General features: G+C 38.5%; 1 protein-coding gene across 9 annotated transcripts in view; it reads right to left on the bottom strand.

Moving 5' to 3' along the window:
• ILRUN (inflammation and lipid regulator with UBA-like and NBR1-like domains) overlaps positions 1-14,764 on the bottom strand; it is a 128,173-nt gene that overhangs the window by 82,950 nt on the left and 30,459 nt on the right. For 6 of the 9 annotated variants that reach the window (XM_089918863.1, XM_089918862.1, XM_089918864.1 and 3 more), the window contains exons 2-3: positions 6,809-6,963; positions 880-1,077 (exon numbers count right to left, since the gene is read on the bottom strand). In XM_089918863.1, coding sequence (XP_089774989.1) covers positions 880-1,077; positions 6,809-6,963 — 353 coding nt within the window. Of the gene's footprint in view, positions 1-3; positions 117-879; positions 1,078-6,808; positions 6,964-14,764 lie in introns of all 9 variants that reach the window. The other 3 variants (XM_089918860.1, XM_089918859.1, XM_089918858.1) reach the window with 2 other exon arrangements.

Below are 14,764 nucleotides of genomic sequence, written 5' to 3'. Positions count from 1 at the left end.
TACCAAAGTGTGACACAGAGACACAAAGTGTGCAAATGCTGTTGGAAAAACGGCGCCAGCAGGCTTGCTCAATGAAAGGTTGTCACGAATCTTCAATTTGTAAAAAACAAAATTATCTGTAAAGCACAATAAAGTGAACGTCAATAAATCAAGGTATGTCTGTAGTCCCATGGCAAAAATGAGACTAGACAAAGAACATTCAGAGAAGAAACAAGAGAGGTACCATGTGAGTCTAAGAAGGAACACACTTCAAAAAACATTTAGAGTTTGGTGCCAAATGATAGAGGGTCAGTTAGTATGAAGACTGGAAAGTGGCTACTGGATTTGGAAACTGGGTAGTTGCTGATAAACATCACTGGAGTGGGTAAAGGACTGACTAGTTTGAAAAATAAAAGTAAATGGGAAAAAGAGACAATGAGTGTAAATCACTCTGTCCAAAAAGTATGGCAGTAAAAAGAAGGAGTGAGAGGTACTAGCATCTTGACAGGTCATCAGGTGGAGAGAAGTATGCACATTTTGTGCATTATCTTTTTTTATACAACTTCTGTCTAGAGACTGTGAGAACAAGGACTGCCTTCAGTATTCTTACAGCACCTACTAGATTATATAATAAAAATAGCAGCACTACTAAATCATTGTTTAGAATGCAATATATATCTCATTACACTTCACTAAATTTTAACTAAATTCCTAGTATAAAAAGGAGACCGCTAGACTGAACCAATTAGTCATTAAATTCAAGTCATTTACCCGCATGCGGTCGCTGTTTAAAAGGGACCACACCCTGCTACATAATTTGACAGGCTCTGTGAGCAACCAGGGATGCTGTAAGATGTTACCTTAATTCCTTCACCCTGGGCTGCACAGGGACATACTCACCTCCATAGTAGAGTCCTGTAGCAGTGCACATCCGCCACTGTCCCTGATACATTCCTGCTCTGCTGGGGCTGCACATCTGGACGCTGACATCTGCAATCTCTTGGGGCTCTAGCGATCTCACCATCACCATGTTCACATGTCCAAATTGGTCTCCCCCGACATATTTAAGACAAACCCCTGGAGGCCAGGCCTCTGCCCCTGAGTTCAAGCAAAAGAAAAAAATGTTAGGCAATCAATGGTCCTATGCTGAGTGCAGTTCATTACAAAACTGTAGAAGAGGTCTCTTTGTCTCTCACACATATGTAAACCTATCCACATATCTTTGAGCTATGGAACACCTCACTGGTCAGAAAGAATCAGAGTCAGCAATCTCTGAACAGCAGTCTATCCCTAACAGAAAGCACACACAGCAAAAGCAAGGCAGTTCCTCAAGAAGATGTGTTTTGGGTGACCCAGGGAAGGCCACACATCACACTGAATCTGTAGAACCTAAGAATGATGTCAGAAAAGAGCCATGGAAATGAAGCTCAGGCCCACATCTTTGGAAGACTGCTTTCTCTACTAAGAACACGTACCCATTTGCACTTGACCTTTTAAACTGACATTCAAAGTAAAAATATGTCTGACTGTCCCCAGTTTTTCCATCAAGGAAAGAGGATGAAACTTTCCATTGAGGAAAGAGGAATAGTTTCTGTATTATTTTCATTTTAGAACTGCTTTTTCCCTGATGTACGACTTTTCTTCTGGAGTTCCTAACAATGAAAAGATCGAGGGTCAAAGACTGCAAATAAGACAAAGGAGTCAAGTGAAAATTTCATTTTCAGGTTCAAACAGTAGTGGGGAAAATATGAATAGTGGGCCCTGATAACAGTACAATGACCCGTTGTCTCAGGGGTGATGATACCAGCAAGAGGTGCTTGTAGAAAGAATAGGAATGGCAAGACAGAGAAATGGCTTTGGCAGGAATGTCTTTCCCTCCTTTGGAAGTGGGAACAGTCTTATTTGGTTCCCACTCCTGTACACATATTTTCACGTAAACTAACTCAAATGAGAAATCAATATATTGACTTCTGACCAGTCATAGGTGGCCACACAGTGACTAGATGTGATCTTTCCTGTGAAGTCTCTCCAACAGACTCCTTTTTACTATATACAGAAAGCTCTCTCTATTTTTTTGTTGAGATACATACATTCATTATAAAAGCAAATCACCATGAAAAGCTGGACATGGAAGGACTTTCAGCATGCTTGAAACTCATCTCCTAACAGCACTCTAGGATTCCTCTGTACCTTGTTTGTGAAGTGCCAGGCCGGTTTTGATATACTTGATGGTTTACTACTGAAAAAGAGAACTGGAGAGAAAAGCAGCCAATGCTCTACTGCTGAGATCTCAGCCCCATAATGAACGGCACCTGCTGTGGCTCTTGGGTTTTTTTTTTTTTTTTTTTTTTTTTTTTTTAGGGGTAGCAGATGGAGGAGTGGTCGCTATGTCTGTCAGACCCTCTTCAAAAAAAATCCTGCCAGCAAAGTGCCCTCTTAAGTTAACACTATAAAGGGCAACTGCTGCTGTGGAAAAGGTTGTGGATGATACACTGGCAATACATGAAAATTCTTTTTTTTCATTTCTGGGGCCTACGGCCCAGCAAAAGCATATTTGTCTTAGTCAAGAATAGCAGCAGCTGATGTGAAGTACCTTGGAAAATGTCAGTCTCTTTAAAGACCAAGATCCAAGAGGAAAATTAAACTACTATTATAGGGCTGAATTCACAATTATTCTTTAAAAGACACACATACACATGCACATGCACGCACACACACACACACACACATCTATAACAAGACAATGTTTATATGAAAATCCAAGAATGTGTCTGTTTTCCAACTTTAAAGAAAACAAGGGAAACCAAGACTGTCTGGGTGTGGAAAATACTTGGCTGTCCTAGGCAGACAATCACAAGCAGCTGAGACAGTTGGATCTCTCATCTGTGCAAAAGAGGGAGTACTGCTGTATTCCCAGGATACCGAGTTAGTTGGTAAAATGTTAAATGATTAACAATTATGAGGCTACGGTCCTGATCTTTTTAGTACATCAGACCCTATTGATGTGGTTCTTGGAGAGCCTCTTGAGAAAACTGGAAGAGTTATACACCGTCAACTCTGAAGCGTTAATCTGCTATAAAATGAAGAACCAATCATCTGCCTTCTGAGAGTTACCAACAGTTTATTAAGACATATAGTTCTTACAGCCCCCAACTGTCAGGTCAGGTAGTTCTGAAAAGGTCACTGATACTGACTCTTGATACAGAAGGAAGGGAAATACTGATGAGCTACTTGGCCTACCAGGCTAAGCATACTGGAAAAATCTGGATTTGAGAAGCATAACACAATAGCACTTCAAATTAAGTCTGTTACAACTAGCTTAATGGGGGGGGTAGATATATATAAGAAGAAAAGAAAGACTAATCTGTGTTTTATGACTTTCCAAGTTAAGTATCGCAAGCACACATATGACTAAGGCTGTGATTCTCCAGTTATCATGGAGTATAATTTTATTAAAAAGCATAAAAAGTCAAAACAAAACAAGACAAGAAACCTGTCATGTGGCAATTCTGAGATGATAGAGAGCATGGCAAAAATGAAATACAAGTCCGTCAGTTCCAGAAAGTCTGAGACTTACTAGGTATAAGTGATTATAGAAATAGTTTGGAGACAACAAGGAACATCCAAAGAGCAAGACAGAAGACAAACCTCAGTGAAGACCCCCTCCCTCTTTTTAACCCCTGTAGCTTTAGAGATTGCATTTCAAATTAAGCTACATGCAAACAGGGACCTTCACTGATCTTGTTGCCATTTTCTTCCTGTACCTGATAAAGTGACTGGAACATAAGAAACTTATTTTAAGGAGTCAAAAGAAAAATGGAGGGAATAGTTGTTCTTTCTCAAGCTTCTTTTTTTCCCTCAACTGTTGTTTCATATTCACTTCTATGTAGTTTAGAAAATAAAGATGACTCTGATGTCACTCTCTCATATAACAATCATAACTACTTCATTAAAGTCAGAGAAACACCAGAGTTATAATATGCTTAGTTTAACACTCACCACAGCTGGACAGCAGAGCATGGCTATAACAACTGAAAAGCTGTAAGTGTTGGTAAAGAGAATTGTCTCCTTTCATCTTCAGAGGGACAGTTTCAAATTTTCATTTTAAACTCCAACTGTAAAGTTTCCTGGTCATGTTTCCCAAACTTCTAAAACTTACACAGTACCAAAAGTTTGGATCCTGGGATTCTGCATCTATGTCATTAAATGTCTCACTTCCGTTTTTCTATGATCTGAATATAAGGACTTAAACAATATTAGGTGTTTAATTTTAAACAATGTGTGACATTTATCTTCTTTGGGGAAGGTGCTGGGACAGCTATATGCAGTTCCTATCAATCTCATCTGTTGTAAATTTGAATTCCTGATATGCCTGAAACATGACAGTAGAGAAGCACCGTGAAAATTTATGAAACTCTTTCAGCGAGCACTTATCTCTTAGGGAAGGTTATGAATGAGAGTAAGAGAGCCTGAGGAGAAACAGCTAAGCCCTACCCTAGTTCTTTTTTTTTTGGCCACGCCATGCGGCATGCAGGATCTTAGTTCCCCAACCAGGGATTGAACCCATGCCCCCTGCATTGGGAGCAGAGCCTTAACCACTGGACTGCCAGGGAAGTCCCAGACTACCCTACTTCTTTGTTACCACTCTATTTCCAGAAAAAACCCAGGCCAGATTAGAATGACACCAAAGAACCAGTGCCTGTGCATGCTTTCCTTATCTCTCTCTCTAATAACATACCTGTCACTTAATTATGTGAGGCCAGTTTCTTCTTAATCAAATGGAAAGCATTTAGTTTACAGACACAAAACTATTTTACAACTGATGGAACGATTTCCAGAAGAATAAAAAACCTACCTGTTCCAAGTACCTCGAAAGGTAAAATCTCTAGCAACTGTTGCCCAGTTTTTAAGAGGTGTACAGGAACAAAAATGTCCTTTTACAGGAAGACAGGCTGCAGACCCAGGGACTGTTTTGAACTGGAGTTACTATGCAAAAGCAGGACACTAAAACAAATTTTCTCCAAGTCAAGGTGAAAGGCAAGCTCTTTGGGGTTCTGATTTGACATTCTCGCCATTTTACATCAAACCCTTACAATCTCCCATTAACCCAAGGAACTGTCTAGTGAGTGAGTAGATATTTCAAGAGGCTTTCTGAAATATAAAATGGTTATTTTGCAGCAAGATGGTATTTAAAACATTTCAACAGTACTCTAACAACTTTCAATATTTAAAAACACTATAAAGAACCCATGGAAAGCCAGACCATTTCCAGTGTTTTCACCATTAAGTAAACAAGGTCTTGGATTAATTCTTTTAAATAAACAAAACTTTGAATAAGCTATACTTTCTAAACAAATGTTACTCATTTTAAAAATTCATGGCTAGGTTTCAAAAGCATTTTTGAGCAGTAACACAGATTTTAGTAATTCAGATAAGAAATATAATGAATAAAAGCTGACCTAAAGAGATTGTTTTAATATTTTTAAAAGCAGACAACACTAAGCAAGGTGAGAAAGAAATTAGACAACGTAAAGATAATCAAACTTGGAAAAAGAATTTCAAGAAAAATGGCTGTTTTCCTGTATTACCATGTGCCTCTCAAACTAACAATGCACCAAACAGTGTTATAACCAAAAGAGAAAAGAAGCTAATGAAAATTTACAAAGCCACTGATGTCCCCAGTCATCTACAACACTGGGTCAATCCAGATTATGTGCTTTTGCTCAGTGACACACCATCCAAGGTAAAGTTACTTCCAAATTAGCCAGAAAAACTAAGAATAATAATTTGGTACATTAATTATTATATAAAAGGCTAGCTTGGCCAGTCTCTCCCCATCATAAAAGAACTGAAGTATAAAGAACTGAAAAGTAAACAGGGTCCAATAAAAGGTCACTTTTATAGGTTTGAGTCCCCAGAGTTTTATATCATTTCACATCAGATTACCTTACTAGACATGGTTCCCCGACACCAACAAACTTTTAGCTAAATATTCCTTTTGTCTAGTTTTCCATCTCTTAGAATTTCTTTTGTAAATCCTCGTTAATAAGGAAGTTAAAGCATCCTCACCTAGTCAGCACAAATTGTTACTGGATGAGACAAGAAATACTAAACTCACTCAAATTAAAAAAGTCATTAGAAAAGAATTAACAAGTAAAAGGTGATAATAAACATTTACTAATACATATTCAGATACTATTTTCAAAGAACTACGGTTAACTTATGTTAAATTTTTCTTAAGTCAGCAGTATGTCAAAACAATGTTTTTTAAAAAAAGCAATTTCTCAATCTTTCCATCTTTTCTATTCTGAGCAAATCCCTACACTTCTTACCCAATTTTTCAAAGTGATGTTAACATCTCAAATAGATAGCTCAATGAAAATTTCAGATACAATCATCCTTGTGGTTGCAAAGAAATAAGCTTTCAAAAGAGCAGATGCTCACAACTCTAACTACCTTGTTCCGTTCAAGGATGCACCTCCTCTAGCTTGCTGGAAATAACTGGAAGATTAATTAGAGCAGAAATAAAATGATGGAGTAGAACTGTACAGGTGGAGACAATACCACCACCACACACAGGCCTAGTTCCTGGTATCAAAAGAATATTGAATTGTGTTTAAATGTCATCAAGACCTAAATTCTTCCTAATCTAGGGAGTATTTTATTGGTGTTTGGGTCATCATACCAGTAACAGAAAATTCTACATCATGTATAAGGAAAAGCTCAGAGTTTACACAATCACATAATTCAAGCTAAAACACTTCCTTATTTCTTTTAACTACTAAGAAAAAGAAAACTGGGCAAGGAAGATTGCTCGTTATACATTTACCAGAATTTTGGATTCGCCATGTTTTTATAAATTGAGTATCAGGAGGTATCGACTCTCCTTCTCCTATGGTGACATCTTCAACAAAGGACATAGAGGGCACACTGATGTTTGGGCTCTCAAAGTCATAATAGGCGCCAATTGCTGCTTGTAGGTTCCTACAAATAAAGAGAAAAGGCAAAAGACTTCAGTCCTCTCCAGAGCATATTATCCTAATTGTCAAACAAAAGGAACCTATAGAACCCATATATAGAAGGTATATAGACAGCTCCTGGTATGTTAATCTTCAGAGTCATTGATTCTGGCTAAGGAACAACAGGAAAAACGGCAGGACCAAAAACTTGTGCATCACTTTCTTCCCAAGGTACCCACATAGAAAGTAACAAACATTATTAGCACCATCAGCAACAATGTGAGGAAATCCCCCTCTTACCCATAAGGACAGCAAGTATTGGTAAGGGAGTCAATTAAAAGAGAGCTCCTCTGTAGCTGTGACTAAAATCCAAAGAAGCTCCATTAAAAAAAAAAATCTAATTATTTTTTTAAAAAAGCAATACATGCACATGACTCAAAGTTTCATACAATGAAAAATACCCATCTTATCTCTTCCTTCCTACACACACACAGGTAATCATTCGTTCATATTACTTTCTTAAATACCCTTCCAGAACTTCCTTATGCACATACAAGCAAATGATATACATTCTTATTTCCCCCCTTCTTACACAATTGGTAGCATATTACACACTGCCCTTTCCTTTATTCCCTTAACACTGTATCATGAAGACATTTCTAAGTCAGTACACAATGAATATCCTCATTGTTTTTACAGCTGTATCCACTGTATAGATATATCATTATTTAGGTAACCAATCCACTTTTGAGTTTGCTTCCAATCTTTAATTCTTCCATATATAAGATTAAGCACACATAGTTTAACATACAAGTGCATCTGTAGGATAAAGTCCTACAAGTGATACCGCTGGGTCAAAGGGCATATATTTGTGGCTTTAATCGATATATCTAAACTTCCCTCAATAAAAAAGTTACATACTGGGCTTCCCTGGTGGCGCAGTGGTTGAGAGTCTGCCTGCCGATGCAGGGGACATGGGTTCGTGCCCCGGTCTGGGAAGATCCCACATGCCGCGGAGCGGCTGAGCCTGCGCGTCCGGAGCCTGTGCTCCGCAACAGTGAGAGGCCCGCGTACCGCAAAAAAAAAAAAAAAAAAAAAAAAAAAGTTACATACTTAATGAATGCTCCCACCAAGAATGTATGAGAGTGCCTATTTCCCCACTTGCTCATCAACAGTGTTTCTCCAACATTTTGGATTTTTGTCGATCTGACAGGTAAAAAATAAGATCTTGGTGAGGTCTTAACACCATTTTGTAAATAGTGGTGTTCTTTATTTTGTTTTTTTAAGATTTATTTATTTAATTTATTTTTGGCTGTATCAGGTCTTAGTTGCAGTACACAGGATCTTCGTTGAGGCATGCGATATCTTTCGTTGTGGCGCATGGGCTCTTCGTTGTGGTGTGCTGGCTTCTCTCTAGTTGTGGCATGTGGGTTTTCTCTTCTCTAGTTGTGGCACGCAGGCTCCAGGGCACATGGGCTCTGTAGTTGTGGCGCGCGGGTTCCAGAGCACGCGGGCTCTAGTTGAGGTGTGCAAGTGCCGTAGTTTTGGCGCACGGGCTTAGTTGCCCCGCGGCATGTCGGATCTTAGCTCCCTGATCAGGGATCAAAGCCACGTCCCCTGCATTGTAAGGTGAATTCTTTACCACTGGACCACCAGGGAAGTCCCTAGTGTTCTTTTCAATTACTTATAAACCCCCTTAGGTCAGAAGGAACTACCAAGCACACAAACCAGAGTCCCTAACTGAACAGAATCACACGACTGACAGCTTGGTTCTTCAGTGCCAGAGACCAAAGGCCACTAAGGGGTTTAAGTTAGCTGTGTTCATTAAAGATCAAAGAAATTGTCAGTAATTTCATTAACCATTTCTCTTATGGTCTTCCTCAAACTAGTGACATCATCCCCAGTCCCCACAGAATAACAACACAAATAGCATTTTTCTAAACATAACCCAACCATAAGCCAATGGATACAGTGGGTTGTTTTTAATTATGTATAAACATAGCATGAAATAAGCTCTGACAGTACACAACTGTTCAACAGACATGCTATTAACAGCAAATACTTTTCTGCCGGGGGCCTGCCTGCTCTTCCAGGTGTTTGCAGCTGCCAGAAAGGAAGGCTATATTTAGAGCAGCTACCTCAGGTCAAGCCTCATGCAATGGCGGCCTGCAGTATTAGTGAGTCATGACTGGAATTACACCACCAACAACTGCTGGCCCGTCATGTGTGTGCTAGATAAAATTTACATGGAGCAGAACTGGGCCAGGGTCCAAACTGTGCCTGTTTACTTGACCATTCAATAGGAAGGCTTAGACTTCAGTTTTTCCGGCAACTTCCTTATCTAGCTGACACTGATCTCAAGTGAAGAATACGTGACTGGTCGAACTTGGGGATGCCCAGACCCTACCACCCGCAAACAGACTTAGGAGTACATCTGGAATCAGCCTTACACTTAGGGATCAGAGATAAAACAAGGGAGAGAGAAATAAGCCTAGGTTGCATTTTGTTCTCCTGAAACTTTTTATAAAAACCAAGTGGCCACTTTTTTATAAAGATAATTTTTCTGCCGAAGGTCTCAGGCAAACAGCCTGAATTGTCTTCTGTTCACTTGGCCGTAAAATATGCTTGGGAGGGAAGAGACTATTTGTGCACTCAGGACAATTGCCAATGCTCATCCTCAGCCTGTGTCATATTTCGCCACTTGGCTCTGCCTGATATCAAACAGGACTTCGAGACCAGCACAGGAGAAACACTAGCAAGTGGAAAAGTCCAGCTACCCTACTTAGGCAGATCCATCCCCCTCCCAAATCTCCTTTCACATATTCCAACTCATCCCACAGCCAAGCCAACAAAACTGCTTACTTGTACCTGTACTATACAGAAAATTCAACCAGAGAAAGATTAAGGAATACTTTTAAAGCCCAAAGTGAAACTGAAAGTAGTGAACTGGACTCCTATCAGGACGAAGAAGTGAAGGATGACAAAGCACAATCATTTCCCAAGTACAAGGCGGAGAGAAGACATTAGCCCGGTGGTGCTCTAACCCATCAGGCAGGTACACAACTCCTCAGCACTTGGACCATTTAGATCACTGCCTCACAGGGCCAAGGAACCGCAGGAAGAGACTAAACAGCTCCTATTCAGTGTGAGAACAGCAGACTTGATAGCATGTATTCCTGTTCAAAACAACATACCCAACTATTATTAGCCAATAAAAAACTCTACATGAAACAGAGCTGGCTGAGGAGATGGGAAAGAGAGGACACTGACTCAGTATGCAGCCCAGCCTGAAAGTTTAAACTTCCAGGTTCCTTCAGTGTTTTTGCTCAAGAAAAGTTTTTACTCTGATTTTAAAAAGTTAAAAGTGCCCTAAAGAACAAAGGGAGGCAGTGTTAATAGGGGGAAAAAGGGCACAGGCAAAGATGGATGATAGTGATGGTTACATAACACTGTGAATATACTTTATGCCACAGAACTGTGCACTGAAAAATGGTTAAAATGGTAAAATTTTACTTTATTTTTTACTGACGTATAGTTGATTTACAATGTTATGTTAGTTTCTGATGTAAAGCAAAGTGATTCAGATATATATATTATTTATCATATTCTTTTCCATTATGGTTTATTACGGGATACTGAATATAGTTCCCTGTGCTATACAGTAGGACCTTGCTGTTTATCAGGTGGTTTGTATCTGCTAATCCCAAACTCCTAACTTATCCCTCCCCCACCCCCTTTCCCCTTTGGTAACCATAAGTTTGTTTTCTATGTCTGTGAGTCTGTTTCTGTTTTGTAAATAAATTCATTTAGATCATATGTTAGATTTCACATATCGGTGATACCACATGGTATTTGCCTTCCTGACTTACTTCATTCACTTAGTATGATAATCTCTAGGTCCATGCATGTTGCTGCAAATGGCATTATTTCACTCCTTTTTATGGCTGAGTAGTATTCCATTGTATATATTTACCACATCTTCATTATCCATTCATCTGTCGATGGACATTTAGGTTGCTTCCATGTCTTGGCTATTGTAAATAGTGCTGCTATGAACATGGGGGTGCATGTACCTTTTCAAATTAGTTTTCTCCTGATACATGCACAGAAGTGGAATTGCTGGATCATATGGCAACTCTATTTTTAGTTTTTAAAGGAACCTCCAAACTGTTTTCCATTGTGGCTGCACCAATTTACATTCACACCAACAGTGTAGGAGGGTTCCCTTTTCTCCACACCCTATCCAGCATTTGTTATTTGTAGACTTTTTAATGATGGCCATTCTGACCAGTGTGAGGTGATAACTCATTCCAGTTTTGGTTTTCATTTCTCTAATAATTAGCGATATTGAGCATCTTTTCATGTGCCTATTGGCCATCTGTATGTCTTCTTTGAAGAAATGTCTATTTAGGTCATCTGCCCATTTTTCCATTGGGTTGTTTGTTTCTTTGTCATTGAGTTGTATGAGCTGTTAGTATATTTTGGAAATTAAGCCCTTGTCAGTTGCATTGTTTGCAAATATTTTCTCCCAGTCCATAGGTTGTCTTTTCGTTTTGCTTATGGTTTTCTTGCTGTGCAAAAGCTTTTAAGTTTTTGATTAGGTCCCATTTGATTATAAAATGGTAAAATTTTAAATGGCTTTGTTTGGAGGCAGCTCCTAACCCCTGGCTGTGGGGCTTTGAACAAGTGGTTAAGCATCTGTGTCAGTTTACTCACGTGCAAAACTGAGTTTTTTTATTGTAAGGTTGCTTATATTTTTTATTACAAAGTTGGGTGTTATAAAGTTGGCTGTGAAGACTGCATGAGGCAATGTGTGTAAATGCCAATGCCCTAGGTTGGCAGTCATTCATTCAACAAATATTTAAGTAATGAGCATTTATCCATGTTCTAGGCACTCGGCCTGGGTCTAGGGACAGAACAGACAGCAAAACAGACAAGGGCCCTCTCCGTTACAAAGCCTAGCAGACTGCAGCAAACCAGAGACACTCAAAGAAGGGTAACTACAACTATCTCTCACACTGAGGCTTATCAGCCCAAGGCAGCTTTTCCATCTTGGGGTAAAAAAAAAAAAAAAAATGGGCTTGGTGCACAATACAGTTTCAACTGCACTGATAATCAGGTTAACCTGATTTGGAGTAGAAGAATCTGGTGACGCTGATATGTGTTTCCTGATGAAATGCAGTTTTATAACTAAGAAGCAATATTGTCCAACCTTCATTTTATAGATGAGGCCACAGATGCACTGACAGGTAAATAACTTGCCCCAGGCTAGACAATTATTAGTACAAATCAGAACCACATCTATTCAAAGGCATAAAACTTTTACCTTACCCAGAATTTTCCAGTTTTCTACTAATGCTCTGAACATCTGATTTTCTTAACATATTAAGTACCATCATGAATTCTATAAATGAATTAATTGTAACTTCTCATTAAACTGAATTCCTGAAAGTGGTCAAATGCCTAATCTTGCATATATTCACAAACACAAAACATTTATTTTTGTACTATTTATACAAACGTAAGTCAAATTGACAGTCTTATAAAGAAAAATCATCTATATACTGAATATACAGTAAGGAACATAATCCCAAAAATACGGGGGTAGAAGAAAACAGTTAAGAAAACTAGGAAATCAGAATTAAAGAGGGAATGCCGGAAGTCTAAGTATTAGCTCAGATTCTCAGCAAAATAAAATTAGACACCTTCTCTTTCCACTCTCTGAACAAGTAAGAAACTCAAAAGGGTCCAAATTGTTTATAAGAAAAAAAACTATCCATCTAATTTGGACATAAATTAAAATGGGAAATCAGAATATTGAATCAATCTAGTTAAACATGAACAGTAGCATCTTCAGGCTTCAAGCAGTACCTATCCTGAACTTCAAGAAGTTTCCCTCACCTGTGGAGCACCAATGATACTGCTCCTAAGGCACAAGCTCATCAGGAATCAGAAGACCTCACTATCTTTGAATGACTGAAAAAAGCTGATTAGAAAAAGGATCAGCAAAACAGATGTCAGTTCTTACCTGGGCTTTCCAACATCTACCCGGGCTTTCCAACATCAACTCAGCAAGCATGTAACATAGAAGACCAAAAAAAGAGGCCAAAAAACGTGTACTTGTGAATTTTAAGGGCTGAGAAGAAACTGAGAATTTCATTAAAACAAAGATGAATGCAGGTAGGGAACAGAAGTTGGGCTAAAGAAGACTTAAAATACTTTCAAACCTAAAGATTAACTAATAGATGATATTATTTAATACATGAAGACAGTAAGAAGAAAGAACGAACTTGTGAAAGATTTCATTAAGAGGAGCAACAAAGTTCACACCAGTATTTACCCACTTCTCAGGGCCCTAGCAAGCCCAAGATTGTTTCTTCCTCTTCTTTTCCTGGATATTTACTGATCCATTAATTTTAATACTTTTTAGAACTGGTCCCTCTAACTAACATCAGCAGTTATACCTTTTCCAAAGAGAAAGTAAAACACTAGCATTCTGCCATGAAAACCCAAGGTGGTGGCACTGTTCTAGATTTAAAGAGAGGGTCCAGGGGTTAGGCGCTTTCACTGCCGTGGCCTGGGTTCAGTCCCTGGTCAGAGAACTAAGATCCCTCAAGCCTTGTTGACAACCCCCAAACACAAAAAAATTCAAAGAGACATAACAACCAAATGCAATATATGATCTTTGAGGTCCTTGAATGGATTCTGATTCTATTAAAAAAAAAAAGGTTAAAAATGATACATTTGGGAAGAACTGAGCAAACTTACAATATGTACTGGATCTTTTTAGTACTAAAGAATTTTTGTAAATTATCTTAGTGTCTTACTATGTAGTTATGTAAAGGAATGTCCTTTTTTTTAGAAGCATGCTGAAATATTTAAGGATGAAGGGTCGTGATGTCTACAACTTTCAAATGATTCAAAAAATTTTTATATAGAGAAAACAAATTATGGCAAAAATGTTAACCACTGTTGTTGAATTAGGTGGCAAGTATAAGGGTATATACTCTGATTCTTTTAAAATTTTCTGTAGGTTTGAATAGTTTATAAAAAAGGTAAATGAAAACAAAAACAGAAGAAAGAAAAGGTATCTTATTTCCCACCACTGGAAGATACAAAAAAAAATTAGGTGCAAAGAATTACTTCAGCCATCTAGGGAACATTAAGGAACCTACTGGGAACCTCAGGAGACCTAATGAGGATGAGGCTGACATGCTGACAATGACAGATCAGAAAGGGAAATAAAATTGCTGTGTCCTTGATGATATAGTTGAACCACTAAATTAGGCAACCCCAGAGCCATCTTACATTGGGTATCGCTGTCATCTGAGAAAATACAATTGGCTCATTGTTTAAAAAGTGGGCAGGGGAAGGGGCAGATTTTGAGCCTACACCAATTTGACACTGGCATCATAGGGTTTAATTTGAGTGCCTTTGGCTGTGTCAAGATCAAACTATTTCTCCTCTTTTAAAAAAACTGAGGTGAAAGTCACATAACATACAATTAACTACATACTTGAAAGTATACAATTCAATGGTGTTTACTGCATTCACAATGTTGTGCAACCACCACCTCTACTTTCAAAACTTTTAAATCATCTCATACCCATTAAGAACACCACATATCCATTAAGTAATCATTCTTCATTATTCCCTCCCCCCCATCCCCTGGCAACTACATATCTGTTTTCTGTCTCTATGAATTTGTCTATTTTGGATAATTTATATAAAAGGAATGACACCATATGCAACCTCTGTGTCTGGTTTCTTCCACTTAGCAGAATATTTTTGAGATTTATCCCAAATGGTAGCATGCTGATCAGTAT

The sequence above is a fragment of the Delphinapterus leucas genome, chromosome 10 (genome assembly GCF_059928025.1).
Source record: "Delphinapterus leucas isolate spDelLeu-1000000601 "Yukka" chromosome 10, BTC_Dleu_Yukka2, whole genome shotgun sequence".
Lineage (NCBI taxonomy): Eukaryota > Metazoa > Chordata > Mammalia > Artiodactyla > Monodontidae > Delphinapterus > Delphinapterus leucas.
The sequence above is the reverse complement of the archived record's forward strand: the minus strand, read 5'-3'. Positions and strand labels throughout refer to the sequence as shown.